We start from the raw sequence: 27,626 nt of genomic DNA, 5'->3' as shown, positions 1-27,626 counted from the left end.
TCATGGCCCGACTGGACGAGATGATGGGGAACGTTCTCCCCACGAGGCCTCGCCTGGCTGGCATAGAGCGGAGCGCTGCGCCTGAACGTCCACACACATCGAGCTTCCCCAGTCGAAAAAAGTCTGCTCTCCCGCTCGCGCGCAGTGGTCATGCCGTCTGTGGCGCTCATGTCGCTGCGACGCCAGTGCCCTCCCTTGTTAACAAGTTAAAGTAACTAACCAGGGAGGGTGCATCAGGAGAAAGCAAACCAAAAGGGGAAGACACAGGGCAAAGGTATACACACGCACGCGCACACACACCCACACACACACACACATACATCAACTTGACTACACCCACTACAGGGCAAAGGCCCCTCTCATGTCTTTCCAATTAACCCTGTCCTTTGCCAGCTGCACCCATTCTATGCCTGCAAGCTTCTTGATCTCATCGGCCCACCTAACCTTCTGCTGCCCCCTTCTATGCTTGCCTTCTCTTGGAATGCACTCCGTTACCCTTAAGGACCAGCGGTTATCTTGCCTTTGATTTCGACTGGGACGTCAATAACCTGCATTTGTTCCCTCACCTACTCTGCCCACTGCAGTCTCCTAACTTTACACCTATCATTTTTTTTTCCATAGCTCGCTGCGCTGTCCTTAACTTTAGCTGAACCCTTTCCGTTAGCCTTCACGTTTCTGCTTTGTAGGTGAGTACTGGTAAGATATTCAAATGGCACTTGTTGCTGGGCTAGTCGGTGCATAGTTCTATGTACAAACGTTAGCGCAAAATACCATACATTCACAAGAAAGGTGGACAGGACAACACGCTACTAACAACTGATTAGTTTATTGAAAAAAACACGTAATATATATTCACACCATCAAACCACCTATCAGCTGCAGCAAACGTGAGATTGATGTAAAGGGTCATGAAAGCGATAAAAGACCGCACTAAAAACACGACGTAGCTAAAAAACGATGAGTGCCAGAAGAACATTAAAAGCCATGACACGTGGTGTACAGGGCCAAAGAAACATGACTGAATGGCATCTGACAGGATGATGATAAAATGAAAATGCAGCTGGTAAGATACAGCTGTTGTATACTTTTCTCTTGAGGGATATTAGTAAACTGCCGTTCATGGTGTGAGAGAACCTGCAATATGCGCTCCACGCCATTATTATTCTTCTAATTATTTCCCTCTCACAATCCAGATCAGCAGTCACTACCTGCCCTAAGTAGACTTTACCATTTCCAACCCCTCGCTGTTAATTGTGAACTGCTGTTCCCTTCCTAGACTGTTGACCATTACTTTGATTTTCTGCACGTTAATTTTTAGACCCATCGTTCTGCTCTGCCTGTCTAACTCAATGATCATGATTTGCAGTTGACCTACTGAGTGCCTCAGCAAGGCAATGTCATCAGGGAATCGCAGAATATTTAGGTATTCTTCATTTACTCTTATCCCTAACTGTTCCCAATTCAGGCCTCGGAATGCCTCCTGTAAACAGGCGGTGAATAGCATTGGCGAGATCGTGTCTCCCTGCCTGACGCCCTTCCTTATTGGAATTTTATTGCTGATTTTATGGAGGTCTATGGTAGCTGTGCAGTTGCTGTGGACATCTTCCAGTATTTTTCCACAAGGCTCTTCTACACCTTGGTTCCGCAATGCCTGCATCACTGCTGAGGTTTCCACTGAGTCAAATGCTTTCTCGTAATCAATAAAGGCTATATATAGGGGTTGATTATATTCTGTGCATTCCTCTTACCACCTGATTGATAGTGCGAATATGATCTGTTTGTGGAATATCTTTTACGAAATCCTGTCTGATCATTTAGTTGATTAAAGCTTAATGTTGCCGTGACTCTATTAGCGATTACCTTATTAAATATCTTGTTGGGAACGGACAGTAATCTGATCGGCCTGTAATTATTCAAGTCCTTGGCAGCTCTCATATGTATGCTTTTCGCCTTTACTAGAAGTTGGAAGCAGTGCCTGGTGAATGTTGTCACCTGTCTCTCTGCTGTCCCTGTTGCATGATCAGCAACATCATTCAGTGGGCTCGAAATGCATTACAATACAATCAATGATACAAGCTTCATGAGGCCGCGGAAATTGTTTGTATGATCTAAAACCAACCAAAGTCATTTGCAGAAGCATGGCTGAGGACATTTATTTGTAGCCATGTGCAACCTGCCAGTATGACTAGTGATTGAGGTGTCAAGGATGTATACACACATCACAGTGTGCGGGCCGCTCGCGATGTGTCCAGTACAACTGGTGACTGTGCCTCCATTGTTTGGGATGCGCGCCACTCAGGGTGATGTGTGATCAGCACTTTGTGCTCAAGGGCACACTCTCGGCTCGTAATGGTGTGGGAGACCATTCGGAACATCCAAGATTGTGCACATCATACTCTGGGCAGGGAGTTTTGCAAATTCGCAGTGCCGCCAGGTACCTACAGGTATACAATGGGTACAAGCTTTCCCCTGGCCTGGTGCCCGGCTAGTAAGGGTTGCTTTAGGGATGCTTGGAAAATGGGTCTTTAAACCGCAGCCGTGGCCTCGTGGTAGAGCACCCACCTCGTCTTCGGGAGGTGGTGGGTTCGACTCCCGCTGCCGGCTGGTTACCCACCGGTTTCCTCAAAACGGGTACAAGCTATGGCCCGGCTGGTGCTCAGCTTGCTTGGGTTACATGGTTTGGCAAAGGAGCCTGCGCCTTCAAATCCCGTCCTTGTGGGCTTGGAAGAGAGACAGCACTCTCTCAGAATCCCCTCCATGGATGCAGGGCCGGCAACTGTGGCAGCGGCTGAGTGACCTACAGCAGGAACAGGCAGCCCTGCGGCTGGATGTGGAGACCCTGCGGGCTGCCCTGGCCGCCACCGACAGCAGCCAGCAACACTCGCCTTTGGCCACATACCACCAGCCGCTACAGCAGCAGCGAGGTGGGCTGCTACTGCAACTGTGGAATGTTTGCATATAGCACATTGATAGCTATTAGTACGTCCAAGCGTGTGTTGTGTGTGCGTTCTGATAGCTTTTGTTGAATTGTGAGCTACAAACTTAAGCATTACCAGTATTTTTTAAAAGCCTTTCTTCAGGGCACTATGAGAATGCTACCATGCCTTTCTTTCTCTGCACAGAGGTTATAACCTCTGTGCAGACTGGCATAGGCAGAGCGAGATGCCTTGAGCTGTAGTATGAATCAAATGTGATGAGTTTTCTAATCACGAAACCTCTCCGTAACACTATTGGAGAGCTTCATATGCTGCTCGTGACTGCCATGCTGCAGCGTCTGCAGAAGTGCATTGTTGTGACTAAGGAGGGAGTTGTTCATTTGATGATGCAATTCGACGTTTACTTCTTTTCCTATGTTCAGGTAATGTAATTTGTGTGCACTTGTTTTGCATTGGCATGCCGTTGAGGCTAGAGAGGCACAACAGAAAAAGTCTCGTTTGTTCCCTACCCCAGTGACTTGGCAGTCAATGTTGGCTTCACATCCTCTTTAAAATATGTGCGTGCTTCTGAAAAAGCATTTCATATTTTCACACTTCAAAATAGTCAATGCCAGCCCCCTTTTGCGACGAGTAGACTAATGTGTCCGCAGGACTCGCGAGTGTGATTTTGGCAATTGTGAAGAGCAAATTCACAAGTGTTAGTTTACCGCAGCAGGGGCCTAGTCGTCTGAGCATCCGCCTCGCATGCGGGAGGTGCGGGGTTTGAGCCCCAGTGCCGCCGGGTACCCACCGGTGATACAATGGGTACAAGCTTTTCCCCTGCCTGGTTCTCGGCTTCTTTAGGGTGAAATGCTGGGGAAATAAGTCTTTGACCCAAGTCTTTGACCCCCACCTTGAGTAGAACGAACAACCTTGTGCCATAGCGCTCTTTGGCCACAGATGCCCTTGCGCCATAAAAATTCATCCTCACAAGTGTTAGCTATTGCAAATGACGATCCAGTGTAGCTCCAGCAACAGTGACCTGAAATCGACAATTGCTTACTTTACAGGATGCACATAGAATTAGTGAGAAGTGCTGGTGTGTCCTCATTTGCCTAGCAATGCTGTAAGTGGCCAGCAGTTGTCGGTGTCACTTGTTGACACCGATATCTTTTTACCGTAAAAACCCGAGTAATATGTGTTTTTTTTTTCCAACGTTTAGCATGTCAAATTTCCACCCCATATTATATGTGGATCCGAACAGTTTTCGGTCAGAATCCGCAGTTCTAGTTTCATTATAATTCAGCGCCATCACCATCACTCTTCCAGTGAGAGGAGGCGCTATCTAGCAGTGCTGTAGGTCGGTAGTTTCGATTTCAACGCCACTTCACTGCGCTGACCTGACATATCGACACCCAGAACTATCGCACCTTGCATGACACCAGGATTGCGACAGCAGCGCTTGGCTGCTTTTAAAAGGAAAGTAATCATTGCTGGCGAAAGCATTGGCACCGCGTCAAGCGCTCCTACATGGTCTGTATGAGGTAGGGAGAGCCTGCAGTTACTGCCGCCAGACACGGGCCTTTCCAACCACGGATGCTTGGGCCAGGATTCCTGCGGAGCCTGCAGGTTGTTGTTTCAGGAAATGCAGGATATCTAATGCGCACGATGGTCTTTTATTCGGGAACAGCCGGGCACACAGCGCGCGCTCCCCGGAGCCCAGGCAAGCGACGATGATGATGGTGGGGATATACAGATGAAAGAGGTGAAAGTTTGCGCAAAGCGCTCACATAAATAGTTCCCCAGCAGGAAAGCGGCCATCCTGGCCGCGGATTAAATAGAAGAGGGGTGACGGGTGTAGAGTTTCATCCGCGATACATGAACCACTTCTTGAGAGTGGCGACGGCGGTCGATGACGGGGTGCGAGGGAACAACGGCGTAGTTGGCCGGAGATGTTTGCTGGACGACAAGATAAGGTCCGATAAAGCGCTGGAGAAACTTTGCGCACAGTCCAGGCGTGCGGACGGGTGTCCAGAGGAGGACCTCATCTCCGGGTCGGAAGGAGACCGTACGGTGGTGCAGGTCATAGCGGTGTTTGCGGTCTTGCTGAGTGGCTTCGGTGTTGATGCGGGCAAGGTGGCGACAATATGCCATCCGAGAAGTGAACTCTTCGCCCAGAGACGCAGATGGAGATGCGGGAGCAAAAAAGAAGGCGGTATCGAACAATGAGGATGGAACACGGCCATAAACCAAGAAGAAAGGGCTGTAGCCAGTGGAGCGTTGAACTGCGGAATTGTAGGCAGAGGTGACAAAGGGCAAAATGTTGTCCCAGTTCTTAAGGTCAGGCCGAGTGTACATAGATATCATGTCAGACAGGGTACAGTGAAAGCGCTCGATGAGACCGTTGGTTTGAGGATGGTAGCTAGAACATGTCTTGTGGACAGTGTTGGTGGCGCGGAGGACCTCTTCAAGCACATGGGACAAAAATGTCTTCCCACGGTTGCTGATCAGGACACGAGGAGCACCATGGCGCAACACTATCGCATGCAAGAAAAAGTCTGCGACTTCAGAAGCGGCACCGGAGTGAAGCGGGGCTGTTTCAGCATACCGCGTCAGGTGGTCAATGGCGGTGACAACCCAATGGTGGCCAGCTGGCGTAACAGGAAAGGGAACAAACAAGTCGATGGTGACGGTGTCGAAAGGCACGGATGGGCAAGGAAGAGGCTGTAGGAGGCCGGCAGGAACGGATGTTGACCGCTTGCGACGCTGGCAAGACACACAGGAGGATATGTATTTGGCGACGCTAGTAGTGAGCCCAGGCCAGAAGTATCGGCTCTTGATACGGTCATACGTCTTCAGGTGACCCAAATGACCGGCAGAGGCGTCGTCGTGGTAAGCCTGCAAAACTTGAAGATGAAGGAAGCGAGGCACAACGGGAACCCACCGGTGACCCGTAGGGTGGTAGGTGTAGCGGTAGAGTGTGCCGTGCTGAAATCTGAACTGGCGAAGCTGGCGGCACGAGCGACTGTTGGGTACCGCTGATTGGCCTCGGAGACGATCGATGATAGTGTGGCAGTATGGATCAGCCAGCTGATGGGAGGGCAAATCGGCGTGGACGTCGACTGGTGCAACAACAATGGGTACACAATCCAGAGGGAGGTCGGACGCCTGAAGTGAAGGGCACATTGTTGAGGGGGCTGCAGCGTGAGTCCGGGAGTCAGGTAACGGGCATCGAGACAGAGCGTCAGCGTCGAGGTGTTTTCTCCCGGATTTATAGGTGATAGTGAAGGTGTACTCCTGAAGACGTAACACCCAGCGACCCAAACGGCCGGACAAGTTCTTCAGTGTCGACAGCCAACAGAGCGCGTGATGATCGGTGACAATGGTGAAGTGACGGCCGTACAAGTAGGGGCGAAATTTCTGGATTGCCCAAACAACGGCGAGACACTCTTGCTCTATTATGGTGTAGTTACGCTCAGCTGTAGTAAGAGAACGGCTGGCGTATGCTACAACCTGCTCTTGGTTGGCTTCGTTGCGTTGTAAGAGAACAGCGCCAAGGCCTTGTCCACTGGCGTCGGTATGGAGAATGGTGGGGGCTGCCTCATCAAAATGGCGAAGCACAGGCGTTGAAGTGAGCGCCTGCTTGAGGGCTTGGAAGGCCTCTTCGCATTCAGTGGACCACAGATAAAGCGTCTCAGAAGTCAATAGTATATGGAGGGGGGACGCTATGGATGCAAAATTACGTATGAAACGGTGGAAGTAGGACGCTAACCCCAGGAATCTGCGAAGTTCTTTCAGGCGCTGGGGGCGAGGAAAACTGAGGACAGCGGCAATTTTTTCAGGATCAGGTCAGATTCCGGCCTTATTAACGATGTGGCTGAGTACTTTGATGCTTTTGCTGGCAAAGTGGCACTTTTTGGTATTTAATTGAAGACCGGCTTTCGCAAGGCACGTGAGAACTGCGTTGAGACGGTGCAAGTGCTGGGAGAAGTCGGACGAAAAGATGATAATGTCATCCAGATAGCAAAGGCAGGTCTTCCATTTCATGCCCCGTAGCACGGTGTCAATCGTGCGATCAAATGTGGCCGGGGCATTGCACAGTTCGAAAGGCATGACATTGAATTCGTAAAGACCGTCCGGGGTAACAAATGCGGTCTTCTCCTTGTCCGATTCGTGCATGGGGATTTGCCAATAGCCCGAGCGGAGGTCGAGGCTTGAAAAGTACTCAGCGCCTTGGAGGCAGTCCAACGCGTCGTCGATGCGAGGGAGCGGGTAGACATCTTTATGGGTTATCTTGTTAAGGGCAAAGTAATCCACGCAGAAACGAATTTAGCCATCTTTTTTACGAACGAGAACGACAGGAGATGACCAGGAGCTTGTAGACGGTCGAATGATGTGGCGCGAAAGCATGTCTGCAACCTGGTCCTCAATGCTCTTGCGCTCAGATGCGGAAACGCGGTACGGACGGCGCTGTACAATAGCTGAGCTGTCTGTCTCTATGCGTTGGGACGTTACAGAAGTCTGGCCTAAAGTGGACGTGCACACATCAAAGGAGTTCTGGTGGGTCATAAGAACTTCTAGTAAGGCTGTCGACTGCTCAGACGTAAGGTCAGCGCTGATGGCGGCTGCGAACGCAGAGGAAGAACACGGAGCGGGAGTATCAGCTGGTAGCACAACACATGAAATCGGGTCGGTGTCAAGAGGAACAGGTTTACCCTCAAACAGGAAACCAATAGTAGTGCCTTTGGGTAGTAACATGGACTGGCTGGTAGTGTTCAGCGCCGTGATGACTGCGCAACCACGGACGAAAGATGTGAGGCAAGAGGCAAGAGGCAAGAGCGATGCCTTGGGAGGTCCAGCGTGGCGAAGGCATGACTAAGGCATCGCCGTCAAAAGCGAAGTCTAAAGTTGCAAGGATGAGCTGTTCACGGCCAGGGGGCAGGGCGAAGTCGACAGCAGCGACCACACGTGGTGGCGAACAGTCAGACCAGGGTGCGAAGTCTGGATCTGCTATCTGGATGAGGCGGTCATTGCAAGAGATGAGGGCAGAAGACGACAACAAAAAGTCCCACCCAAAAAGTCCCACCCCAAAAAGTCCTTCCTCCATACCTGAGGGCTGCAGACGCAAAGGACGGCCTGATCGGAGCTCCAGGGAGAGCGAAAGACGGGTCCGAAGCGAGAGGTAGGGGATACGAATAGCACCTCCACCACTTGTGAGCCACCGCTTGCACAGGCGTCTTTTATTCGGGAACAGCCGGGCACACAGCGCGCGCTCCCCGGAGCCCAGGCAAGCGACGATGATGATGATGGGGATATACAGATGAAAGAGGTGAAAGTTCGCGCAAAGCGCTCACAATATAGATAATAATAGATAAAGAGAGCTCAACTGCATTTTGTACCATGATGCCATCATCATCATCATCAGCCTGACTACACCCACTGCAGGGCAAAGGCCTCTCCCATGTCTCTCCAATTAACCCTCTCCTTTTCCAGCTGCGCCCACCCTATGCCTGCGAACTTCTTAATCTCATCCACCCACCTAATCTTCTGCCGCCCCCTGCTACGCTTACTTTCTCTTGGAATCCACTCCGTTACCCTTAAGGACCAGCGGTTATCTTGCCTTTGCATTACATGCCCTGCCCAAGCCCATTTCTTTCACTTGATTTCGACTAGTATGTCATTAGCCCGTGTTTGTTCCCTCACCCACTCTGCCCGCTTCCGGTCTCTTAACGTTACACCTATCATTTTTCTTTCCATAGCTCGCTGTGTTGTCCTTAACTTAAGCTGAACTTTTTTCGTTAGCCTCCACGTTTCTGCCGCGTAGGTGAGTACCGGTAAGATAAAGCTGTTGTACACTTTTCTCTTGAGGGAAATTGGTAAACTGCCACTTATGATCTGCGAGAACCTGCCATATGCGAACTTGCCATATCCACCCCATTCTTAACCTTCTAGTTATCTCCCTCTAATGATCCGGATCAGCTGTCACTACCTGCCCTAAGTAGACGTATTCCGTCCACAACTTCCAGGCTCTCGCTGCCAATTGTGAACTGTTGTTCCCTTGCTAGGCTGTTGAACATTACCTTGGTTTTCTGCATGTTAATTTTTAGACCCATCGTTCTGCTCTGCCTGTCTAACTCATTGATCATGATTTGCAGTTCACCTCCTGAGTGACTCAGCAAGGCAATGTCATCAGCGAATCGCAGATTATTTAGGTGTTCTCCATTTATTCTTATTCCCAACTGTTCCCAATTCAGGCCTCGGAATTGGGAGGCCTCGGAATACCTCCTGTAAACATGCGGTGAACAGCATTGGCGAGATCGTGTCTCCTTGCCTGACGCCCTTCCTTATTGGAATTTTATTGCCGACTTTATGAAGGACTATGTAGCTGTGCAGTTGCTATATGTATCTTCCAGTATTTTGACATGAGGCTCTTCTACACCCTGTTTCCTCAATGCCTGCGTGACTGCTGAGGTTTCCACTGAGTCGAATGCTTTCTCGTAATCAATGAAAGCTATATATAGAGGTTGGTTATATTCTGTGCATTTCTCTATCACCTGATTGATAGTGTGAATATGGTCTATTGTGGAATATCTTTTACGAAAGCCTGCCTGTTCATTTGGTTGATTAAAGTCTAACGTTGCCCCGACTCTATTAGCGATTACCTTAGTGAATACTTTGTAGGCAACGGATAGTAAGCTGATCGGCCTGTAATTTTTCAAGTCCTTGGCGTCTCCCTTCTTATGAATTAAGATAATGTTTACATTCTTCCAAGCTTCTGGTACAGTCGAGGTCATAAGCAATTGCGTATACAGGATGGCTAGTTTTTCTAGCATGATGTCCTCTCCATCCTTCAACAGATCTGCTGTTAACTGATCCTCCCCAGCTGCTTTTCCCCTTTCCATTGCTCCTAAGGCTCTCTTTACTTCATCTTTCGTTACTGGCGAGATGACGCATTGCTGTGCACTACTCTCTTTCTCAATAACACTCTGATTACATTGGCTATAGTACAGGTCTGTGTAGAACTCTTTGGCTACGTTAACTATCTTATCCATATTGCTAATGACATTGCCCTGCTTGTGTCTTAATGCATACATCTGGTTTTTACCTATGCCTAGTTTCCTCTTCACTGCTTTTAGGCTACCTCCGTTCTTTAGAGCATGCTCAATTCTCTCCATATTAAACTTCCTTATGTCGGCTACCTTGCGCTTATTTATTAACTTTGATAGCGCTGTTAGTTCTATTCTGTCGGTAGGGTTAGACGCCCTCATGCTTTCCGGTATCTTGTCGAACTGTCCTACCGCCTACTTCTACTGCGCACTCCGTAATCTATAATGTCAGATTATCGTGCATTTTATGAACATCAAGGTCGTCTTCCTCATTCAAAGCCGAATATCTGTTTTGCAGCGCTATCCTAAACTCCTGTGCTTTCCCTCTTACGGCTAACTCATTAATATTAGGTCTTCCTCTTCACTAGCTTCTTCCGTTTCCTCTTCAAGTCTAATCTAATTCGAGACCTTACCATTTTGTGGTCGCTGCAACGCACCTTTCCGAGGACGGCCACATCCTGAATGATGCCAGGTTTAGCACATAGTATGAAGTCGATTTCATTTTTAGTTTCACCATTGGGGCTCTTCCAGGTCCACTTCCTGTTTTCTTATTTGCGGAAGAAGGTATTCATGATCTGTAAATTATTTCTATCTGCGAATTCGACTAATAACTCTCCCCTGCTATTTCTAGAACCTATCCCATAGTCACCTACCGCGTGGTCGTCAGCCTGTTTCTTGCCCACCTTCGCATTGAAGTCGCCCATCAGTACAGTGTACTGTGATTTTACTTTATTCATTGCCGATTCTATGTCCTCATAGAAACTTTCAACGGTCTGGTCATCATGGCTGGATGTGGGTGCGTAGGCCTGCACCGCTTTCAGCTTGTACCTCCTATTCAGCCTAATTACTATAGCTGCTACCCTCTCGTTAATACTATAGAACTCCTCTACGTTGCCAGCTATATCCTTATTAATGAGGAATCGCACACCTAGTTCTCGTCTATCCTCTAATCCGTGATAGCACAGTATGTGCCCGTCCTTTAGTACTGTATACGCCTCACCTGTCCTCCTAACTTCGCTAAGCCCTATCACATCCCATTTAATTCCCGCTAGTTCCTCGAACAGCACTGCTAGGCTAGCCTCACTAGATAAAGTTCTAGCGTTAAACACTGCCAGGTTCAGATTCCAATGGCCAGAGATTCTTAGCACCCTCCACTGCGTCACAGGTCTGACCGCCGCCGTGGTCAGTTGCTCCGCAGCCGCTGGGGACTGAGGGCCGAGGGTTAATTGGTTTGATCATAGAAGGTTGTGGCCAAGTGCTACACCAGGGTGGCCAAATCCTGCTCTGGTGAGAGAGTGCGTTGTCGGTTCTGGTCACCGAGATCAGGCCGCACTCCAGGCCTGGTTATACAATTCCGTCGACACGCGGATTTATTATTTTTTTTTTGAAACCCAGTGGAGAATTGCATGGCACCAGGATTCAAACCCCGGTCCTCTTGCTTGTGAGGCGGATGCTCTACCTCTACGCCATCGCTGCATCTATTTTGTCATTTAACTAACTAAAAAAGTTAATTCTCAATTTGTCATTGAGAATTAACTTATTCTATAAAGCATTAGCTTTTCATTGTGCGTTCCTCAGATGCAGTGTGCCAAGATGCTGTGCACCAATAACGTTTATCTTTTGAAGAGAGCAGAGGACAGACAGTGAGTTTGGTCCCCTTTGTTGATGGCAGCGCATAGAGGAGAGCAGGATGGCGGGATCAGGGAGGGTAAGGGAGGGGTGGGGTAAGTCCAACGGAGCATTTGCGTGAGCTGTGCAAAGGTGGGCGCCTGCTCCCTCGAAGCCCGGATTGAAACTGTCCTGAGCCCAGCAAATCAAATCAGCAGCCTCCAAGAGTGAGCCAGCACCCACCGAAGCTCTACCCTGAATTTTGGGTGTGGGTGTTTAACAAGTGCCAATCCTGCCTCTGGCAAAGCTGGAAAGAACTATTTAGGAATTGCTAAAGATGTAGAGTCAAACGCACTTACAACAATATTGAAGCACCATGGAAATGCCATTGTTATAGGGTAACCGATAATTCTTATCACCGGGCTCTGCTGAAAAAAAAAAGATCACCAACTTTAGAAAGACTTGGAAGGGATTGATTGTTCTAATGCCTAATACTATGGTGGGACTAAGAACAAGAATTGGGAAAAAAAGATGTCCTGGTCCGTGCCACGAAGTATAACGGGCTATCTTCTAATGCCCGTAAGAGCTCATTAATTTGAATTTGAGGGGACTGAAAAATTGTTCAAATTAACAAATGATCCCGAAAAACTAACAAGAACCAATTGCATCACTGTATATTTGTTTGGTGAAAGGCTGGACAACGGTCACTTGCTTTTGAGATCAGAGCGGCTTGACAGTGATCATTATTTTTTTTTACATTTTCATATATGCTTTATTGCATCCATACTGTCGGGAGCATCGAAGCAGAACTGCTCAAACAAAACTGGTGAGGGCCTCCCCGGCAATGTTCAAGGTGGGCAAGCGCTGGAGCTCTACCACTACTGCGTCACACCCCTTACAAGCGACAGCATCGCGTGTGAGGAGGCTTCACTGCACAAACAACGAACGGCACGTCATGAGCGCGCAGTTTTGGTGCACTGGAAGAACCACACAAACGAATCTGATCACGCGAATCAGCACCGTTTCGGGCGCTGATTGGCCGTCCCTACCTTGTTGCCTACTTTCTTCCCTGCATGGCCATTTTGCAGGGGGAACGCATCCGTCATTTCTCCTGCCTAGGTTGCCGCAACAAGCAATCATCTTCGGTGCGCCCAGTGGCGATGTCTTTGAGTGAGTGTTTAGCAGCAGCAGCAGCCTTACGCAGCAGGAGCAGCACCAGCCGCCGAAAATGATGACGCCGAATTGAGCGCTCTTGTGCCGGGGCCATGCACTGTTCGACTTCATGCCGTCATACATTCTAGCATTTCAGCCAGTAAATCAATCATTTCCTTCATCATGCCGGCCTCATACTGATTGGTGCGACAAACTGGTGACTCCAGATGTCCGCCCGAACACCTGCTCCCAACATGGCCAACGCCGACGACGCCTCCGCCATGCCCGGTGGCGGACCCTCCAGCGCAGTCACTGCGCTGTCCCTTCGCCTTCCCCAGTTCTCGATGGCCAATCCTCAACTCTGGCTCACTCAAGTCAACAGCCAGTTCACTATTGGCCGCATCACTACCCAGGCGCAGAAATTTCATCACGTAGCTACGTCGCTACCACCTGAGATTGCCGCCGAAGTCTGCGACCTCCTCATAACTCCGCCCGCCTCGGCCCCATTTGACACGTTGGCTGCTGAGCTCATCAAGCGAACAGCCGTCTCGGAACATCGCCGCCTGCAGCAGCTCATCTCCTCCGAAGAACCGGGGGACTACAAAACCAACACAGTTGCTACGGCGGCTCCAGCAGCTCGTGTGCAACAAGGCTGCCACCTTCGACCAAGCCTTCCTGCATGAGTTTCTTCTTTAGCGCTTGCTGTCGTCGGTCCACCTGGTGCTTGTGCCCGCCCAGGGGTTGTCTTTGGAGAAGCTCATTGAGCTGGCGGACTCCATCATGGACTTTTCCTACTCCACAATTTCTCTCGGCGCAGTCTCGCAGCCTCCCACACCGCCATCATCTCTTCCCTCCCGCATGGACCCTCAGAGCCTCCATGACGACTTCCATGCCCAGATCGCACGTCTCTCCGACTAAATCACCGCCCTTTCGACCTCCCGCTCTCTCTCACCTTCCCGTCACCAAACCTCACCTTGCCGACGTAGTGCTATCCACCTCTTCAAACCAGCAAGTGCTGTTATCACCGCAATGCTGCCGGTGTACCCCTCCCTGTCGCTTCCAGGGAAACTTCTCACGGCACCACTAGAAACGGCAAGTAGTGTCACCCCGGAGACCAGCCGCTTATTCTTCATTCGCGACCACATCTCAGGCCTCCGTTTTCTCGTCGACACTGGAGCAGAGATGAGCGTCCTCCCCTGCAGCATTACATCATCACCTTCTCGCCGCACTGGCCCGTCACTGCAAGCCGCAAACCTCACCCGCAATTTTGGCCTCCGTCGTGTGTTCCGATGGGTTTTCCTCATCGCGGATGTACATTTCCCAATCCTTGGAGCTGATTTTTTGCGCCACTACAACCTGCTGGTCAACATGCTCAGCAAGTGTCTCGTTGACACTGCGACAAACCTGTCTGTTCAGGGTCTCCGTCTTTGAGAACCGCTTGCCAGTATACCCAGCCCACACCAGTTGGCCTACGAGATCCTCCTGGATTAATACCCTCCCCTGCTCTGTTCTTCCGACTTCTTATTGCCCGTCAAACACCAGGTCACGGATCACATTGTGACCACTGGCCCTCCCACACACGCTAGAGCCCGTCGCCTTGCTCCAGACCGTTTACAGATCGCCCGCAACAAATTCGAACACATGCTGGAGCTCGTCATTATCCGACCTTCATCTAGCCCATGGGCGTCCCCTCTACACATGGTACTGAAGAAATCACCACGGGACTGGCGACCCTGTGGCGATTACCGCGCCCTCAACAATGCTACTGTTCCGGACCACTATCCCCTACCTCACATCGCGGATTGGCGCCACAATTTTCTATAAAATCGATCTTGTCAAGACCTACCACCAAATCCTTGTAGAACCATCCGATGTACCCAAAACTGCAATCATTACGCCATTCGGCCTCTTCGAATACCTCTGCATGCCATTTGGCCTCCGTAACTCTGGCCAGACATTTCAACGCTTCGTGGATACAGTTATACGGGGTCTACCTTTCTGCATGGCCTACATCGATGACCTCCTTGTATTCAGCCGTGACACGGAGCAGCACTTGCAACACCTCCGGCAGCTTTTTTAATGTTTCTCTGATTATGGCATGATCATCAACAGAGAAAAAATATGAATTTGGCAAGTCCGAGCTCGACTTCCTTGGCCACCGTGTCAACAGTTTCGGCATCCGGCCTCTCCCATCAAAAGTCCAGGCCATTCAAGACTCCTCAGCCTGCCTCTATCCGCAAGCTCCGTGAATTTCTCGGCCTTATCAATTTTTATCGCCGCTTCATCCCTCACTGTACTGCACTCCTCAAACCACTGATGGACATGCTTCAAGGCAAGAAGACAAACTCCGCACAGCTGACATGGTCTTCAGCTGCTCTGGATTCTTTCCAGGCCACCAAAGCGAAACTAGCCGACCTCACTTTCCTTGCCCATCCGCGCCCTGATGCACCCCTACGCTTCATGACCCACGCCTTCGACTCCGGCGTTGGAGCTGTGCTACACCCTGGAGCCCTCTATCTTTTCTCTCCCGCAAGCTTTCCGCTGCCGAAAGCCGCTACAGTACTTTCGGCCATGAACTTCTTGCCATGTGCATGTCACTGCGGCATTTCAAGCACCTCTTAGAATGTTGGCAGTTCCACATATTCACCGACCACAAACCACTTATTTTTGCCATCAAATCGGCGAGCGGTAAATTCTCGCCCCTTGAAATTCGTCACAATGCCCCGGCGGATGCTCTGTCACGTGTTACTGCTTCCCTTGCCTCTGCTGCTCCATCACCGAATCCAATTTTGCCGCCCTTGCAAAAGCACAGCAACATGACTCGGAAGTTATGGACCTTCGCAAGGACCCTGGTTCGCTGGTTCTCCATGAAATTCTCCTTCCTTCATGCCCCGTCCCCATCATCTGCAACACTTCAGCCACCACTCCACGCCCTTTGGTGCCCTCTGCCTTTCGTCATCATCTCTTCGATGCCCTTCACGGCCTGTCCCATCCTGGAATTCGTGCCACGCAGTATCTTCTCACATAACGTTACGTCTGGCCCGGCATCAGCAAGGACACGCGCGCCTGGGTCCGTGCCTGCCTGGCTTGCCAGCAGTCTAAAACTCAGCGGCACACGACCTCTCCCTTCGGCTCGTTCCCTCCGCCGTCAGTCTGTTTTGACAGCATCCACATCGACATCTTGGGTCCCTGGCCACATTCTGCTGGACAGTCATATCTTCTTAACTTGCATCGATCGGTTTACTCGCTGGCATGAAGTGTTCCCTCTGCCTGATGCCACCAGTGACACCATCGCCAGAACCTTCGTCACCGGCTGGGTCTCCCGGTGCGGGGTTCCCTCGACCATCACCACTGACCATGGCGCCCAGTTTGAATCTTCACTTTTTAATAACCTTATGGCTTGGAACTTCCCGAATTAGAACTACTGCTTACCATCCCATCGCCAACGGTATGATCGAACGCTTCCCTCGTTCGCTAAAAACATCCCTCAAAGCCCAACGACACCACCCACTGCACTGCCTCCCTACCACTGATTCTGCTCAGCCTCCGTGCTACACTGAAACAAGATCTTCGTTGCACTCCGGCAGAACTTGTCTTCGGCTCACCCCTGCGTCTTCCTGCTGAATTTTTCTAATCTCCCGATTCGTCTACAAGTCCCTACCCTACCGATTACGTGACGCAGCTCCACTATTTTTGCCGGCATCTCAGAGCGCCACATCTCCGACGCCAGTCTCGACCATCTTCACATGTTTCATCTAAACTCACGACTTGCACGCACGTCTTTGTTCACCGAGACTGTCTGCAAGTCGCTTCAGCACCCCTACGATGGCCCCTTCCGTGTACTCGAAAGAACATAGAAGTTCTTCATCGTCGACATTCATGGGCGCACTGACACCATTTCAATCGACCGCTTGAAGCCAGCCTTCACAGAGGATGCCCCGCCCACTGGACCTTCAGGTGTGCTTCCTCTGCCCCAACCGGTCGGCTGCCCTTCTCTGCCATCTTTCCCTGCCACTCCTCAGAAGCGGAAAGCATCTTTCCGGCTCCCAGCTTCAGCGGACTCCTTCACTAGCGGGGGGCCTACTGTAGCAGCAGCGGTGGCCTTACGCAGCAGGAGCAGCACCAACCACTGAAGATGATGATGCGGAAGTGCAGGTCAAGTAAAAGAGAGAAGTGGTTAGAAGTTTAGGTTACAGGCTAAAAATGTTCTAAGGAAGAAAGATCTCTTCTTTTCAAGATAGGCTTTCTCTTTGGTTATTACGTCTATGGACAGACTGCTGACAGGTATGCTTCATGTATTTCTCGTGTGCGTTTTTCGGGATATCACCTTAAAATCTTTATCCTATCAAAGGCTGGCAGGCAGGAGCATTTCTTACAGTGAGCAGGCAGGTTGCTGCCTGTGCCAGTCTCAAGCGAGTTGCAATGTTGATGCATCTTCCCGTCTGTCCATTATGGGATGCTCCACATGATAGCAGTATCTCGTAGACGACCGAGGTCATGCCTGGGTTCAAAAAAAGGAAGTCTGTGCTCTATCATGCATTTTTTTGGGGGGCTGATCATCTTGATTAACTTTCTTGCAGATGCCTCCTTATTTGTTGGGCACCAAAAAGGCTACCCGAACTCCCAGTTTTCTCGAGTCGATGGCTGACTTTGTGGATGTACGAAATGACTGCTATTCTGGGCCGATCTGAGGTGATGTTAGTGCAATGGATTTGGCACAGCTCTCGCATAAATTTTTCCACCAAGCTAGCGAGGAGCGACTTGGGGAACCTAGTTTGGGTCAACCGTTCGAATTGCATCTGGAAGCTGGTAGGGACACAATGGGTGCACAATCTTTGAAGTGCGTTCCTAAGAGCTGATGTGGCAAATTTAGTGGCTTATTTATAGACCGATTTATATGACTATTAACAAAATATTAAAAATATGGCTGGCAGTTTAGCATTGCTAAGCAGGAAATATTGTGCAAAAGCACTGTTTTTTGCATGTGGACCGCTTACCTGAAAGTGCAGTTGAGGTGTCCACCGACCCAGGGAGCCAGTTATGTGTGTCTTCCAACTTTTTGTGTGTTGTGTTGGGTTTAACGGCACATAAGCAGCTAAGACTGTCATGCGCCAAGCTCAAACTTGCAACTTTTTCATCGTCAATGCCATGTTCCCCAATGTCCGCCGGCGGGCTATGCTCCAGTGCCGGGTTTCCACAGCTAACGCCAACGCATTATTACTGTAGTCCATGTTTCTGCCACAGTGTTGCCCATGCCAATGCACGCAGTGCATACCTCTCTGTCGCTACCACCACATAGCTCAAAGCATGAATATCAGCTTGGTAGCAGTATTAGTTGATGAAGGAGGTGCTTTGTGAGAGTGTGTTAACCCGAGGCGTGATCACCTGTGGCAACAGCCTAGTACCATCACGCAGCGGCCAACGCTGCTGAACTGTTCACGCCACCATGGGCTCCCAGACACAGCAATATTTATTTAATTTCTTTTTATTTATTTATTTCACTTGGCACAGACATCACAAGGCTTACCCCATTGGAATAGTGCTTTGGCACAAAAAAGGAGCGACTACCACCTTCAAAGGGAAAGCTCCTCTCTTCCATCCATCCCCATAAAGTGGCCACTGCGACATTTTGGAGCCAAGATTTCCAACTGGTATCATTATCTGGGTTTCATGTGTCAGTTTCTGGATGCAATGAGAGCAGCTTCAAACACCCTTGGTTTAGCTGTCCGATTAGTCAACGGGAGTGTTACCAAATCAAAGCTGCGCACTGTGTGCAGGGTCATCGTCCCCCCAGGCGCAGCGCAGCCCAAGACCACAATCCATGTGTGAGTGGCGCCACCTGGCCAAGGCATCAGCAACTGCCAAGACTAGCATCTATGACTTTCCGGTCAGTGCTCATCACTTATAGTAGCAGTGGGCAGGGCATGTAATGTGAAGGCAAGATGGCCCTTAATGGTAGCAGAGTGGATTCCAAGAGAAGGGGGCGGATGAGATTAAGAATTTCGTGAGGATAGTGTGGCCGCAGCTAGCACAGGACACTTAATTGGCAGTGACCCCACCATTACGCCAAGCTGCACCAAACCAAATAAGCTGTGCCACCCTGATAAACATCTTGAAAATAGCGCCAAATTTCTCTAAACTTGCTGCTTTCGAATTGGACAGTGCTGTGCGCCGACTATCGAGGCAGACATAGCCTTAGATGTTGCTGCCGTTTCAAAAGGTTAAGGTCCATTGAAGTCCACTTATAACGAACGTGACTATCGCTCTGCATTCATTCCTATGTCCCGAAGTTTGCAGTAAATAGACAAGAATGAACGTCGCAATGTGAACTTCCGTGGCAAACTTTTTACGTTATATGAATGCACGAGCACTCTTCGGACCTGTAAAGTTTTACCACTTAAGCGAGGGAAATGCGATAGAAAAGACACGGACGAGAAGAGCACAAGGACAGGCGCATACTCGCGACTGACTTCATTAAAAAAAAAAAACACCTTTATGAGTGCCAAATCATTGCCTAAAGCGCACATGCCAGCAACCTTTTTTCTTTTTTATACAACTTGATTGATATATCTCTTAGGCAGTCATCCCCTGAACCCTCAACGAAAAAATCCTCTGCCAGCTCACGTGCTGTCTGGTCACAACTACGCCTCAAGATTTTGGTTCTAGCCAGCAAAGGGCGGCATGGATTACCAGACATCACCAAAGAGCATGCACCGCAATGTAAGGGCAAATGGGACCCTTTCCCATTCTTTATCGAAAGCTGGTGCTCCCCCAGTCGATCGTTTATACGACGGCCCGTTTGGCCCATGTATACTTTTCCGCATGTCAGGGGGATCTCATACACAACCCCCACCGAACACCTGCCAAACTTAGTGGCGTGATGCTTTGTGCATCTCGCACGCATCTTTCCATGGTGACGATCTGGGGGTACTCAGCGCGATGCAGAAAAAACCACCGGCACACCGTAGCGATTGGCTGCATTCTTGAGGTTGTGGGACACCCTATGAATATAGGGGACAACCGCCGGTCTGATCATTGGTCGACCACCACCTTCATGGGGTGTTCCAGCCTTCAATCTTTGCAGAAGCTTTTCTGCCACAGCGACCATGACCGACAAAGGAAAGCCATCCTTCAGTAATCTACCAACCTGATTGTTGAGGCTGTCATTGACCGGGCGAACACGACTTTTGCAAGGCTTCCTTCAGGTACAACATGCCTATGGCGCGTTTTACCGTTTAGAATGTGCAGATCGATACAGTAAACAGCAAACTCGTGCCAGCACACGAGTTGCTGTCGTTGAATCGGCAAGTGGCGCGCAAAGCAAGTGACCGTGAAAGGTGTTTACTTGATGGTGTTGACTGCCTGCTGTGGACTGCCACCAGGCCTCAAGTTTTCTCGGGCCGAAGATTGTTAAATTTGGAAAGGGCCGTCGAAGAAGTTGTCTCTTTTTTCAGAGAACATGAGCTGGTGCTTCTGCAGGCAGACATAGAGGGAGGATTTGCCGTTCTGCCATCGGGGATATATCACGGCAAGGCTACGGAAGCTGTCAGAAAGAACTTTATTCCCAAGAAGGTGAAGATATCCAAGGTAAAGGCTCAAGCAACAGAACTGTGTAAGGACTAGGCTTTGGGTAGACTGTCGAGATCTTTCAATAGCTCTAAGTGTAATAGCTTAGAACTGTTTTTTTACTGTGAAGGCGCAAAAAAATGATAAGCCCTTATGGCGCATTGGGAGCGGAAGGGGTACATGGCAAAGTGAAATGCACTTTTCTCCAGAAGTGTTTCAAGACTTTGGTTATAAAAGACCCATTTATACTAAAGAGCTCAAGTGATGTGGTCTCATTCCTACAGGGTTCCTCATCTCTGGATTACGCAGTCTCGTTTGACATAGAAAACCTATTCTTTTCTATACCGCACGATGCCCTATTTCGGGCCGTTATGTCTTGCATCGAAGATAACGGTGTCATAGAATTTCAGAACAGAAGCGGGTTAACCCAGGCCAATTTCATGACGCTCTTTGAATTTTATCTTCAGTCAACTTTTGTAACGTTTGACAACCAGGGACATGTTCAATGTCAGGGCATTTTCATTTCATTTCATTTCATTTTATTACCTTAAAGACCCCTCGCGGGGTATTACATTTTTATCGTGTTTTGTGCAGCACCTACTCCGACTGACATTTTCTTGGCCAATATTGATCATGTTCTGGTGTGCTATTTAGACGATAAGATAGTTCTTAGGTTTTTAGGTAGCTGGACGACTATTTGATTTTTTTTAAAGAGCAACCCGGTTTGACACACACGGACTCCGTGCAAGAGACTATATAGGTCTTTAAACAGCACGGCATGGGTTTAATCTTCACCTACGAACTACCTGGTCATAATAAATTGCAGTTTTTAGATATTAACCTCACCTGAACACCAGATAACACGTGTTGGATCTACCCACTATGAGCCCGAAAAAACCAGTTGCCATTCGGATCTGCACATTCCAAGATGTTAAGAGACCAGATGCGAACAGAGTTGGCGAGGGAAGAAACGCGGGTTCTTGAGATCATAGTCGAAATCAAGAAGAAGAAATGTGCTTGGGCAGGGCATGCAATGCGAAGGCAAGACAACCGCTCGTCCTTAAGGACAACGGAGTGGACTCCAAGAGAATGCTTGTAGTCAAGGGTCTGACGGAATCCCGTCTGGTCGGGATGGACTTCATCGAAAAAGTTCGACACCTGGTAGTGGAAACCGGTGAAATAATGGTATCTTTCGACGTAAAATTCCTTTTCACAAGTGTTCCAGTGGACCTTTTCGTGAAAGTCTGCACTGCTGCCCTTGAATCCGACCCAACGCTACCTGAAAGGACCCTTATCGACGTTCCAGACCTGACTCGACTTCTCCGTTTTTGCCTGACAAACACCTATTTCACCTTTGAGAACGTCCCTTACTAGCAGATCCACGGTGCTGCGATGGGAGCTTCCATCTCCGTCACAGTCGCAAATCTGACCATGGAAGAAATCGAAGGCCGCGCGCTCGCTGCATTCACGCCTGCCCCCAAAGTTTTCCTAAGGTACGTGGATGACTGCTTTTGCGTGATGAAGAGGGAAGCATTGAAAGATTTTATTGTACAACTGAACAGCATAGAGCCAGCCATACAGTTCACCGTGGAAGAAGAAATCGATGGCCGTCTCCCATTTTTGGATCTCTTTGTCACAAGAGATTCCTCTAGATTACATTTCAGCGTTTACCGGAAACCTACACATACCGGCCGTTACCTCAGTTACAGGTCAATTCACCCAGATTGCCAAAAACGTTCGGTTGTTTCATCGCTCCTCCGACGCATGAAAGTATGTTCCAGGCGGGAAGACCAAGCGGCTGAATCAAAACACATACGACGTGATTTGACGACCTGTGGTTGCCTGGTGCACATCATCGACTCCATGCAGCGAAAACTTGACCGCCCTAGGATGCAGCCAGCCGAAAGCACAGAAAAGCGAACGGCTCTCCCATACGTCCCAGGCATCAGTGGTGCACTTGCGCGTATCTTACGTTCATATGGTGTGCACACTGCTCATGTGCCATCTCAAAAACTGAGAAGCCAACTTGTCAATGTCAAGGACGAGCTTAAGAAAGAAAGATTCCCTGGCGTTGTTTATCAGGTTCCATGTGCCGACTGCCCATCAGTATACATAGGCGAAACAGGAGATTTTGCACGCAGATTACGTTAACATAAGAATGACGTGAAGAACCGGCGCGCAGAACAAAATGCGCTTGCCGAGCATTCAGTATCTGCAAGCCACATTATCAACTGGGCAAAGGCACGTGTGGTCGCCAAAGAAAGAGACAGGAAATCACGGCTCTATCTTGAGTCGCTGATCATCCAAACAACAGCGCATACTATCAATCGAAATGACGGGAATTTGCCACCTGTCTACGCGAGATGCCTGGGATCGCATATACGCCGCATAAAAAAGGCACCACCGCAACGTTTTGCCTCATTGTGAACAAGGCTCCCATGTGGGAGCCGAAACGTCATTTCATCTTAATTTTTGGTCGGTGCGACTCACTAGTATCAAGGACTCCAAGAGAAGGCAAGCGTAGCAGGGGGTGGCAGAAGGTTAGGTGGGCGGATTAGATTGCGAAGTCTGCGGGCATACGGTGGGCGCAGCTGGCAAAGGACAGGGTTAATTGGAGAGGCATGAGAGAGGCCTGTGCCCTGCAGTGGGTGTAGTCGGGCTGATGAGAATGAAGATGTTTCTAAGGTGGTAAAACATGCCATTGGCATGTTGTGCCTGAAGGAAGCCTTGCAAAAGTCGTGTTCGCCCGGTCAATGACAGCCTCAACAATCAGGTTGGTAGGTTCCTGAAGGATGGCTTTCCTTTGTCGGTCATGGTCGCTGTGGCAGAGAAGCTTCTGCAAAGATTGAAGGCTGGAACACCCCATGAAGGTGGTGGTCGACCAATGATCAGACCGGCGGTTGTCCCCTATATTCATAGGGTGTCCCACAACCTCAAGAATGCAGCCAATCGCTACGGTGGGCCGGTGGTTTTTCCTGCACCGCGCAAGTTGGCCTCTGTGTACCCCCAGGTTGTCGCCGTGGAAAGATGCGTGCGAGATGCACAAAGCATCACGCCACTAAGTTTGGCGGGTGTTCAGTGGGGGTTGCATATGAGATCCCCCTGACATGCGGAAAACTATACATGGGCCAAACGGGCCGTCGTATAAACAATCGACTGGGGGACCACCAGCTTTCGATGAAGAATCTGAAAGGGTCCCATTTGCCCTTACATTGCGGCGCATGCTCTTTGGTGACGTCTGGTAAGCCATGCCGGCCTTTGCTGGCTAGAACCAAAATCTTAAGGCGTAGTTGTGACCAGACAGCACGTGAGCTGGCAGAGGATTTTTTCATTGAGGGTTCAGGGGATGACTGCCTAAGAGATATATCAATCAAGTTGTATAAAAAAGAAAGAAGGTAGCTGGCATGTGCGCTTTAGACAATGATTTGGCATTCATAAAGGTATAAATGTGTGTTTTTTCTGAATAAAGTCTGCCATGAGTGTTGAGTTGAGGAAAGCCGGACCAGTGACCAGTTTATTGCCCGGGCAGGCGAACACTGGCCCGGGACCAGAACGAGCTCGTGCGACAGACACAGCGTGCCTCACATGATCGCGCAGTCAGGCGCGTTCTCGGCCTAGCCACATGCAGTGGCTAGGCTACTGCCTACAACATCTCCCCTGAAACATATATGAGAGTCTCTTGGGCGGAATTACACAGCATCCACTCCTTGTGTGATGGTGCGAAGAGGTGTCCACACATGCTGCATGTGATTCTCCCAGAGAACTTCTCGTCTACATCTGTCTTGCATCTGTATGCACAGATGAATCGCTGTCTTCATCTCCTGATGCCTCGTTGTCTTCACCTCCTCTCCCAGACTTGGGAAAAGGAACAAGGTGCGTCCGATTGAGCCACACTGTGCCGTCTCCAGTGTCCACGATGTAGGACCGAGGCTCGTCTGCGGGCCTCTGCACATTCCCTTTGCTCTTCAGGTCCGTGCCCCAGACTTCATCCCCCTTGAGAAAAATTGGAAGCTGACGCACGCCATGTCGCTTGTCGTAGTCTCAACGCTGCTGCGCACGGTATTCTTCTTCAAAATTCCGGAGTTTGGTGGCGTCTGGCAAGCGGGGAACCGGCATTCCGGAAGTGACGGGAAGCTTAGTCCTCAACCGCCTCCCCATCAGTAGGCACGTACAGGTCTTGAGTCTTTTTTAATGGAGACTTGATTGGTTGAGGAAGTGTTGACTTGAGAGGGTCGCGTGACATGGCAGAGTGCTGATTGGTCAACAGGGTGTGTGTGACATCATGAGACCACATGAGATAGCGAAGTTGGCAGGTGCACTGGAAAAACATGGGTTGGTTGGTCATAAAATTCACTCATGGTTGTGACGATGACGATGTCACAGGGTCACATGACATGGCCAGGCACTGATTCGTCACTGGTGTGTGTGTGTGACATTATGGAACCACTTGACATGGCCATGCAACACATAAAATAAAGAACAAAATAAATGAAACACTTTATGGCCACAAGTAGGATTCAAACCTGCGGCGGCGCGAACAGATCTGCTGGCCACTGCATTAAGTCACTATGCCATCGCTGCAGCCTAATATCCCACATGTAGAACTGCTAGTCGCTTGCACTATGCTTTCGATGTGATTTTCTTCGTCATCTTCCATCCATGTGCAAGCCAGTCCAAAAATTGGAAAGTGTGGCCACTTTGGACGGGAAAGGGGAATCAAGGCATGGTAGCCGCAGCACCAGTTTTTGGAATGGATCCATAACTTTTCACAAGTGCGCATGTCAGGTACATTTCATGCTGTTTCACAGACCATAGAGCGATGTTGGTTGCGCTCCGAGAACATTCACCGAGAAAGGAGGCTGTTGACGGGTCCTCCGACATGCATGAAGACAAAGAAAAATCACGCTGCATTGGAAATGTGTGTATGCAAATGAAGGTGCAATAGCGATGAGCAATACGTGTGGTTGCGAACTCCGCTGGCTCAAGTGAATGATGGAAGAAGATCGGTAGAGAGGCAGGCGACTGTGGCATAGTCGTTGTCATCATCATCAACAACCTGACTACGCCCACTGCAGAGCAAAGGCCTCTCCCAGGTCTATCCAATTAACCCTCTCCTTTGCCAGCTATGCCCACCGTATGCCAGCAAACTTCTTAATCTCATCCGCCCAGCTAACTTTCTGCTGCCCCCTGCTACGTTTGCCTTCTCTTGGAATCCACTCCATTACCCTTAAAGACCAGCAGTTATCTTGCCTTCGCAGTATAAGCATTGCCGGAGCCCATTTCTTTCTCTCGATTTCAACTAGGGTGTCATTGACCCGCATTTCTTCACTCACCCACTCCGCCCGCTTCCGGTCTCCCTATAATTTTCTTTCTATAGCTCGCTGCATTGTTCTTAACTTGAGCTGAGCCCTTTTTGTTAGCCTCAACGTTTCTGCCCCATAGGTGAGTACCGGTAAGATACTGCTGTTGTACACTTTTCTCTTGAGGGATATTGGTGAACTGAACTGCCGTTCATGATCTGAGAGAATGTGCCATATGCACTCCGCCCTATTCTTACTCTTCTGGTTATTCTGCAGCTTGCAGACGTTGGTGAGTGGCAACACCATGGGTTCCCGAGCATCCGCAGGGACATCCCCGCAGGGGGATGATGGTGAACAGTGCGTCACCACGGACCCGAGCACTTGCGTCTAGCCGTGCCTGGCATCGCCATGTCTGGGGAAAAGGGGATCCTGGTGGTTGAGCCAATGCCAAGTGTTTGGACCTTTAAGACCCCTTGGCAAAGGCAACGCACCACTTTGGTCCCAGCTTTGTAGCTGTACACGGCACGTCTGGCCTGACCCGACCAGGGGAAATGGGCAGTCGCCTTTTCCTGTCCTCCCCTCTATCTTTCACTTTCCTACCCCTTTCTCACAACTCTCCTGTCCCCTTCTCACTTCTTGGTTTTTCCGTTTTCCTGGCGGTGAGGGTTAACCTTGTGTGGCCAACCACCCTGAGTTGCGTCATATTGGGTTATAGTTGGGGTGTACAGCTGGCGTGGGCAGGACTTGCTTGCAAGTTCCTGTCCCATCCCATTGTAGGGCTCCATGGTGGGTGGCTGGCACCATGGCCGGAAAATATATAATCTTTATGGCTCCACTCCTATCCGAACACGATCACACATTGAAAAGAGTGCAGAACGGGGTAGAAGACTTTTTTCCGAAAAAAAAAAAAAGCCAGCATTCACCAAATTCTATGTACTCCACAGCTAAATAGCTGAAAGGCAAGCTAGAATTCTATCCCCATTCCTTGTGTCGAAATGTCTAACAGATAACTTGGGCCCTGACTACAAATATCCAAAATGGCCAGTGGAGACTTGCTGTTAGAACTCAGTTTCAGTTCAGTTTCAGTTTATTTCCCACAACAAGTACAGGGCATGTACGATGTGTGGCGAGGGTGACTGGATAAAAGCTGCATCAAGGGCAGCTTGACTGGCCCCGTCTCCCCGAACCACATTGCAGCAAGCACGACAGTTTAGAAGGACATAAAATATATATGATGGGAAGAATAACAAGGAACAAATGGAAAAAAATATACGAACAAGATAAGTGCAAAAACAGTGAATGAGTGCATAAGTTAAAAAATACATTCAAATCTAAACAGTACAGGTTAGTTAATAATATCGAATAATTTTTTCTTGTTTAGAACCCGCAGCTGCTCTTCCGTTAGCTTATATTTGTTAAGTGTACTAGGCAGCCTGTTTCGAATCATCTGGAGACCGTAGTTAGTACGTGATCGCGGAACGTGCCAATGTTCATGGTGGCGGGTGGAGCGAGATGATATGTTAATCTGCAAGTTTGCAACGGCTCGTAATGTTGTTATATTTTTATGGATTTCAGATTTCAAAGATGCCAGCAACTGGCGCTCATAAAGCGTGGAAATTTTAGTAATCTTGTATTTAAGGAATAGGTCGGAAGTGTGGGCATTATATGGAGAGTTTGAAATGGCTCTAACTGCATTTTTTTGTAATGTAACCAATCTATTTAGTGATTTCTTGGTGCCAGTACCCCAAACAAGATGACAATATAATAGATGAGGTGCAAAAAGCGTGTTATAAAGCATTAGTTTTTGGGGGACAGGTAAAAAATGTACTTTTCTCATTATACCTAATGCTTTGCACAGTTTAGTTTGTATGTTTTCGGCGTGAAAATCCCATAGCATGTTTTCATCAAAAACGACACCCAGGGATTTTGCTGATGAAGAAAATTCTATTTCAGTATTATCGAACTTCAGTGGATTAATG

At 49.3% G+C, this 27,626-nt stretch overlaps 1 protein-coding gene across 4 annotated transcripts in view; it reads left to right on the top strand.

Moving 5' to 3' along the window:
• The window catches only part of Git (ARF GTPase-activating protein GIT1), a 359,911-nt gene that overhangs the window by 237,465 nt on the left and 94,820 nt on the right, over nucleotides 1-27,626 (top strand). For all 4 annotated transcript variants that reach the window (XM_077664585.1, XM_077664586.1, XM_077664588.1 and 1 more), the window contains 2 exons: nucleotides 2,768-2,924; nucleotides 18,559-18,668. In XM_077664585.1, the coding sequence (XP_077520711.1) occupies nucleotides 2,768-2,924; nucleotides 18,559-18,668 (267 nt within the window). The remainder of the gene's footprint in view (nucleotides 1-2,767; nucleotides 2,925-18,558; nucleotides 18,669-27,626) is intronic.

Source organism: Amblyomma americanum, chromosome 5 (genome assembly GCF_052857255.1).
Source record: "Amblyomma americanum isolate KBUSLIRL-KWMA chromosome 5, ASM5285725v1, whole genome shotgun sequence".
In the NCBI taxonomy this organism is placed as follows: domain Eukaryota; kingdom Metazoa; phylum Arthropoda; class Arachnida; order Ixodida; family Ixodidae; genus Amblyomma; species Amblyomma americanum.
This window is presented reverse-complemented; position numbering and strand designations above follow the sequence as displayed.